Source organism: Sinocyclocheilus grahami, unplaced genomic scaffold (genome assembly GCF_001515645.1).
Source record: "Sinocyclocheilus grahami isolate Dianchi unplaced genomic scaffold, SAMN03320097.WGS_v1.1 scaffold1827.1, whole genome shotgun sequence".
Classification (NCBI taxonomy): domain Eukaryota; kingdom Metazoa; phylum Chordata; class Actinopteri; order Cypriniformes; family Cyprinidae; genus Sinocyclocheilus; species Sinocyclocheilus grahami.
The window spans coordinates 208084-216183 of record NW_015507006.1 but is presented as its reverse complement, the minus strand read 5'-3'; the positions used below and the strand labels follow the sequence as shown (position 1 = coordinate 216183).

At 38.8% G+C, this 8100-nt stretch overlaps 1 protein-coding gene across 1 annotated transcript; it reads right to left on the bottom strand.

Moving 5' to 3' along the window:
* Positions 1-370: 370 nt before the first annotated feature.
* On the bottom strand, positions 371-6611 carry LOC107572879 (insulin-like growth factor II). Its single transcript, XM_016259304.1, has 4 exons — positions 6443-6611; positions 5020-5170; positions 2938-3119; positions 371-2130 (listed from the first exon to the last, which is right to left on the bottom strand). The coding sequence occupies exons 1-4, from the start codon at positions 6506-6508 to the stop codon at positions 1894-1896; spliced, it is 636 nt and encodes a 211-aa protein (XP_016114790.1). The 5' UTR covers positions 6509-6611; the 3' UTR covers positions 371-1893.
* Positions 6612-8100: the final 1489 nt, after the last annotated feature.

Below are 8100 nucleotides of genomic sequence, written 5' to 3'. Positions count from 1 at the left end.
ACATGGCTTTCTTTTATGGATTACCTTAGAGAAGCCAAAAAAATGACGATACGACTACGAAAACGGCACTAAAGTGGCTTAAACTGAAGTGGGGCTGTGTACAATCACGGCATATAGAGACCAGGTTATCCAGATCCTCGTGAGGAAAGTTAAACACAAGCTTTTTTTTTGTAGTTGTTTTTGTTTTTTTATAAACAGAAATCCATTTGGCAGATTAAAAAGGCCATGCGGGAGGGAGAGAAAGAGAGAGTCTTCTGAGTATGTGCCTATTTTTGTATTACAACATGCCTAAGCGATCCAGGCTACAGCTGCTGTTAAAATATTGATTTTAAAATAGCTCTGTGGCGAACCAAAAGGAAAAAAAATGTTGTTTTTTTTTGGTACAAAGCATCTACAAAAAGCATTTACATGTAAAATGGGAAAATAAGAGAGCATATAAAATAAAATCCATCAGTTGAGCATCAGTGCTATGTATATTACTGTATTTGGACCGATTCTAATATATAATTTTATAACAAAATAAATAATGCCTTTATACAGTGCCCATATTTGTATTTAAACAAACGAACAAAAAGAAGCTTGGCGGCTCATTACGCAAGATACAGCTCAGACTAAAAGAATATTACATGATGTCCCTGGAAACTAATTATAATATATATTTTCATATTTATTTCATATATATTTATATATATATATTCAAGTATTTGTTTTCAGGCAAAAGCATGTGAATACTACGGATAAACGTTAAAAATATATGTTAGTTTACATTATTGCGTTTTTTCCCTTTGAATTGATATTTGTGCCTTTTTTTCAGAACTGTAAAATAACGTTACAAAAACACAAAGCCTATTTTGCAACAACAAGAATGTCACGGTACCAGAAACCAAACTGGGCTTTTTTTTCTCCTTTTTTCTCTGAAGCATTTTCACAAAAAAGAACATAGAAAATACAAACATCCCACTTTTTCAAGGTCACAATGTCTTTCTTCCTGCAGTGCAAAGCAGGGGTTTTGTGCAGCCACGCTCGAAAGGAGACGAGTTCTCCACCTCCAGGCGTTCGAACATGATCCCTTCGGCGTCCCCACACTGCTCCTTCCTTTATCGTGACGGCAGCGCTGAGACCCAATGCATATGTCGCGTCTTACGTACACCTTACGTACATGTCTGCATGCAGCGATATCCCTCGTGCTCTTGTTTTCTCTTTCAAAAGTCACACTTTCCTTAAAACGGAAAGTTTAATAAAGTTTCAAAGAAAATTAAGAAAAAAAAGCGTGCTTTTCAACCCCTTCTCCTTTGAGTCCATTCCCAAAGCTAGCACCATGACATTTTTTGAGCTACGCGTTCATAGTCCATAAAAAAATAGTGCCTTTTTATTTACTTAACAAGAACTTTGACGTAATCCGTGGCGATGTGCAATTCGCAGACTCTTCTCTGCTTTTCATTTGTGATTACAAGGTGCTGGAACAGGAATCTAATTTTACAACAATTCCTTACAGTGTGGATGTCCCTTTATAGTTACAGGTGCAAACTAATATGTAAAAGGACTAAAAGAGAGATACTTTTGTCTCGGGAGAATGCGGTGGAATGGGTTCTTTCATGCTAGCTCTAGCTTTTCCTCACGTTCCGATGTCCTCCGAACCGGTGAAGCGTTCGGCGTTCCGTGGCTTCTTCGTTCTTTCCTTTTCTTCTTCACCTGAATTGTGTTCCTCTGGTTTGTGATGTGCCTTTTTGTTGGTGAACGAAACCGCAAGAATAGAAACTGGAAGAGCGTGTGAGCAGGTCTGGTGGGGAAGGAAGAAGGGTTGTTGAGTACTGCCACAGAAATGACGTCAGAGACAAAAAGCTTTGATCCCCTAGTCTTTTTTTCATCGACTCTGTTCAAATGATCCTGGTTTCACTTGTGGCTGACATAGTCTTCTGAGGGAAGAAGGATGGGCGGCAGCTTGCTGGGAAGCGTGATGAGAGGCCTGTGGTGGTGCAGTTGCTCTTGGGCCCTGATTCTCTCTGCCTGCCGCCTAAACTTCTTGGCCCGCAGGATGGCGGGGACGCCTCTCCGTAGCCTCTGGGCGGCCTTTCGTTGCCACATGTCGTATTTGGAATATTTCACGGTCACGTGTTTTCTTGAGACCTCCTGTTGCAAGAATAACAATAATGTTAGGAACTGACTCTAGAGAAAGGTCAGAATTCTCACAGATTCTACTGGATGATCTCTAAAAATGAGATTCAAACCCCCATAAAACTCAAACTTCTCAACTAAAAATGTAAATGACTGCAGATATTTTGTCAAAAATAGCCAAAAATCCTTCAACCACCAAGAGTTACTCACCCTCATGTTCTTCCAAATAGTTTCCTTGTTTTTTAGTCCATACAGTGAAACTCAGTGGGGTTCATTGTTGTTTTGGACCCCATTGAATTTCTTTGTATGGACAAAAATAGTTGAATAATTCATTAAAATACCTTCTTTTGTGCTCCACAGAAGAAAGTCGTAAAGGTTTGGAAGAACATGATGGTGAGGAAATTATGAATTTTGGGCAAACTATATCTTAAACATATATTAAACATATTAACAACTCAATGAAAACTCAAAATGGAGAATGATAAGTAGGGGGATAAAGGCAGCTCCATTTGTCCCCAGTGTACAACTATCTAGTCAACATCCCAGGCCATTTTGAGAGACTGGTTTTGTAACCCAATCCAAGTATGTGATGTCAAATCAACAGGAAAATTTCAACCTATGTATGACCTCTTCTATCATATCATTTTCCACTTGGTCAGCAGTTTTGGGGCAATACTTGCTTACTAGTTCCTTACTCTGGTTCACTGTTTTCTTTAACCCACATGCCAGTATGCACAAGTTCATCAGAAAGAACAGGACGATCAAGATGGTGAGCATGATAAAGTGCTGGAGAGTTTTTGTTGTTTCCCACGGCCAATGTACCTGTTTTAATGCAGGCATCACCGGGATGACCTGTAGGGATGTGGCTGAAACGTCCCTCTCTGACTTGGCAGGTTTAGCGCAGTATTGTTCTAGAAGAGCTAGGTTACAACTGTTAAAACAACACTCTTCCACAATCCCACGATTTTGAGAACGTCGACTGTTCGACCTGCTAGTTGGTCGACCTGCAGAGATACAAATGAAGATCATGAGTTTAGTATTGTTCTGGTTACATTTCAGAAAAAATCACTTAATTCTGTCATTATTTACTCACTCTCAATTCCAAACATGTGTTTCAAACCATTTTTTGTCCAGGCAATGAAAGTCATTGTTTTGAACACCATTGACTTTTGTTGCATGGACAGTTCCACTGTTATTCAAAGTATCTTGATCCTCAGAAAAAAAGATATGCAGTTTTGGAAGGGCATGAGGGTGAGTAAATTTTGACAGATTTTTCTTCTTTTGAGTGAACTATCCTTGTAAACTAGCCTAAACTGTTTTGCTGGTCTCTGAGTGATGGTTTAGATGGACGAGTCAGATGATGGTTAAGTTGGGTTTTGGGCTTTTGTCAAGTCAGCTGACAGACCAGCTAACTCTACTGGAAAGGCTTACTAAACCAGCCTAAGCAGGTTTGCTAGTTTTAAGTCTCCAAGCCTGGTCAAGTTTATCTGGGTGTCCAACTAGTCATCCAGCCTGGCTAGCTGGAAAGTGAAAAGAAAAAAAAACTAATACCAGCCGACATGCCAGCTAAGACCAATAAACTAGTATAGACTTGATGTTTTTTTTTAGCTAACCACCAAAAGGGCCATGCTGGAAGACCATCTGACCATCTTAAACCAGTTAAGACTAGCAAACCAGCTAGTTTGAACCATCATAGCAAGAAAGAGATTTGGCTCAAACTGTCTAAAGAGCCACCATCAAACATGCAAACACATTCAACAAACCCTACTTAGTCAATGTAAATCAAGTTACAGTGACCTGATTCTATTGTCAAAGCAGATTCATTGTGTTTTGACTGGGACGCATCTGCGGTGTATAATAAAGCCAAAATTAGTGGCATAAAATGGAGTCTGTTTATTTGTTTTCTCGTTCGGATTGATCTTGTTATACCATCTAATTGAGCTGTTCGAAATCGGTTTAGAAGAATTCACCGGCAGCACGTTCCCAGGAACGGAAGATCATAAGCTTACAAATAAGACAGCGAAAAAGTTGAGGGGCAAAAGTCTTTGCTTCTGTTTGGATGAGTAAATGGTGGATATCCTTTGACCTTGTCCTTTGCCAGCTCAGCAGAGATAAAGAGAGCATGAAATACAGGAAGGGGGAGGGGTGGAAAAACAGACTTGGCATGAAAGAGTGAAGATACAGGACACAGTAATGGAGGAGAGAAAGCTGGACCGGGAAAAGGAAGGAACAATTGATTTTCAGTCAAATATAATGCAAACGACTTGTGCTTCTCACAGTTGCCACGAACTGAAAGGGAATTCTTGATTGCAGGATGGGAAACATTGAACAAGAGTGGATCTGGTGGATAGAGGGGGGAAAATCTGTGCTGGCCCAAATTGGATAATGATCTTTCGGGTTAGTTAGGCTTCTGCGGCCAAAATAACACAAAGGCCTTGTCTGTTTGTCAGTGCTGACGAGAGGAAGATGACAAATATTTAAAAAGTTGTGCTCTCGACCCCCTCCGTGCAGTGTACAACCAGCAGATGTATCTAAATGTTAATGGTTAATATCTGTTACGCTAAACTAGTAATGAAGCTGTCTCAATCCATCCAGCCATGTAAGAAGACAAACAACTTTTTTTTTTCAATTGAGTGTAGCCTGGGAACATTTCTGGAGAGGTGAATGGAATGCCACTTGGGTACTATTACTTTCCCTGACGGAATGTGCAAGTAAACAACCAGGCCATTAAGGCTTATTTAGCATCCCTTTCATATGCAATCACAGATATCGTGAGAGAATGCACCCAGTCAGCACAATCTGCCGAGACTTCGCTCGTAACTCTGGTCATTCATGACATACAATTGGCAGGCTTTCCAACTCCTAAGCAAAAGCAAAGAAAATACGAAGTGCAAATGTACGTACTGAAATAGAAACCTCTGTCTTCACACACAAACTGTAGCGCGTCCACCAGCTCTCCGCCGCATAACGTTTCAGCTGAAGCCACTTCGAAGGCAGACAGGGTTAAAAACAGTATGCATATGGGCATTCGTAAGGACCAGTACATCTTTATGACCTGCGGAGATAACGTGTTTTAGTTAGTTTAGACAGTTTTAACATGTGCATTTCATTTTTAATGTATAAAGCTGCTGTTTTTCTTTTTTTTATGAAGATCCCATGTATACCTGAACTTAATACTAAACGTTTTCCTTCCTCAAGGCATTGAATTCAGTAATGCAGTCCTTCAGTGTGTGCATGCATGGCCATTGATTTTTCAATTATCTGCCTGATCACATGGTCAAAATCAGTATGTCAGTGTACAGTATGGAAAAGCGTGTCTTCATGACCTGGAAAGCATGCATTATAGTTCACAACAGGCATTTTGTCAAAGTAGGCTATAAAATTCATTATTTGTGCATGCATGTTTCTTTTCTTTTTTTAACAAGAGCTGTGTACCTGCTGATTAATAATACTGAACATTTTCAACTTAAATTGCAGTGTTGCTGGTCAGATCTTGAGGAACTGTCATTTGTTTCTTCAATGCACTGATTTCTCTTATGCAGTTCTTAACACATTCTGAGAATTTATATGCATGCATGACCTCCAGCTTTTTCAATTATGCATGTAATAACCGTAATTTAACCGTAAAGATGATGCTTTAAGGTCGACCGTGGGTATCTGTCATTAGTTCCTCCAGTGCATTCAATTCGCCAATGCAATTCTTCAAATACACTGGAATTCTACTTGCATGCATCGAGTTTTTGATTATCTGCTTAACGCTAGATGATGAATTGTTATCCAAGAGCTTGTATCTCCTCCTTTACACTCTTACACAACGTTCAACAAGTTGCAAGACTGCTCAAAATACCCAGCTATCTCATTCCTCACATCTCAGCATATAATTTCCTTAAATCCAGCTCATTTAAACTGCTGTCGCCCCCTTGCGCAACTTCTTTCTCCTGCGCGCGTATCCAGAATAAAATCCGTTTTTATTTGGAAAGCGCTATTCAAAATACACACTGTTTCAAAGCAGCTTTGCAGAAATGCATAGGGCTAATGTTTACAATGCCTCATAGTCCTTATTTAGAAGTTCAGCGCTGTCAAACTGTAGAGCTGTTATCAATTCAGAGTGACAAAAACATCTCCAATGCATTGCGCGCACCGCTAGTGCAAGAGAAAATGCGTCTAAAAATCTTACCTTTTCCGATCATGCCCATTTCTGATTTTTAAAATACGATTCTATTTTTGCAAGTCTTTAAAAATGATTTCTATTTAATAGAGCTTTACTATTGCACTCATCTCAGATATGTCCAAGATTCCGTAAAGGTTGTTAAAAGACTTTCTTTACCTTATTTATGACACTGTCTGTTCTCAAGCAGGTATGGCAAAAAGAATGTTTTAGTTGGTCCTCCATGTCAACATAAAAAAAAAAATGCTGTGCTGTTGTATTTGGTTAAGAAGGTCGGTTTAGTTTCCCCAGTTGGTGTTAAGATGGTGTGTGGAGCTGTCCCAAAAATCAGGCGACAGGCAAAAAGTTCTCTGCGAGAAGTATTATATACCCAAGCCCGCCCCTTAACACCCCCTCCACCCCCCCGCCCCTCAGGCGCGCATGTCCGTGAGAGGTAAAACTCGAAGCGGTCAGTCAATCTCCAGCAGTCCGGGCCGAGATCCCTGCTGCTGTTTTCCAAGAATTCCAGACCACAAAAAGCTCAATGAACATTCGAGAATATGGCATAGCACCTTATTAAAATGTCCAACATTTTCTGTGCGTTCCCGACGTCAAGCAAGTAGTTATCCCCCAAATGATTTGAACAACGTATCTAACCCAAATCATAAATAAAGACATGTGCAATTAAAACAGTAAATAAACAGGAAAATAAGTACTACTGTAAAACAAAACGAATGGAAATAAATAAATGAAAAGTTCAATATTTCAGAAATGCACATGTCATCAATATCAGTGTATTATCAGTTTGTGTAGGCTAACTACCAGAGTTCCTGACAGGACAGTCGATGTGTAAAATTTTACAATGGAAAGTGCCCCGCCATTTCCTCTGATATCCACCTGCCTTATCGACCCTCACGCGAATAGTGGCAGTAATGATGGTAATTCACTTTAGAGGCTGCCCCGTTCAGAGCACTGAGAGGATAATGAAGAATTAGCTGGACTTGAATTGAACTTAAATTGCTTTGATTGAATTACTTGGAAATGTCATCCATCACCTGGCAAAGCAATAAGGGCCATTATTTGATGCAGATGTTATTCTTCATGGACAGTAGTCTCCATCTGATATGAAATGCAGGGCCAAAATGTCTACTACTGCCTTACTAGAACACCTCTTAAAATGGTTTTAAATCAGCATTATCATGTGATCAATAAATGCATGCATATACATATATATATATATATATATATATATATATAGGCTACACACACACACACACACATATATAGTAATATGTATATAGTAAATTAAATTGTTCATCGTTTTGAATGCCATTGCATTAAGATTTCATAGTAGCACTTCATCTAGTGGTATTTCATAAATAACTTTTGGCTTCAATAGCTTTAATAACTTGAGTTACACTGGGTAAGATCTATCTAAAAAAAATTAATGTCATATTGACACAGTTTCTGTTTATTCACAGAGTGATCCATTAATCCAGCGATAGCGATAGTTCATCTAAAAATGAAAATGTTGAGTAGAAAATAAAAGAAGATATTTTGAAGAATGTTGGTAACCAAAAAGTTTCAGTTTCCATTGAATTCCACTGACTTTATTTATTTATTTATTTATCCATATGGTAAAAATCAATGAGAATAAAAACTGTTTGGTTACCAACATTTAAAATATTTTCTTGGTAGATATTTTGAAGAACGTTGGTAACTAAACCGTTCGGTTTTCATTGACTTCCATTATATTTTTTTCGTCCATAAAATGTAAGTCACTACAAGTCATGAACCGGAATTGTTTGGTTACCAACATTTAAAAGATTTCATTAACT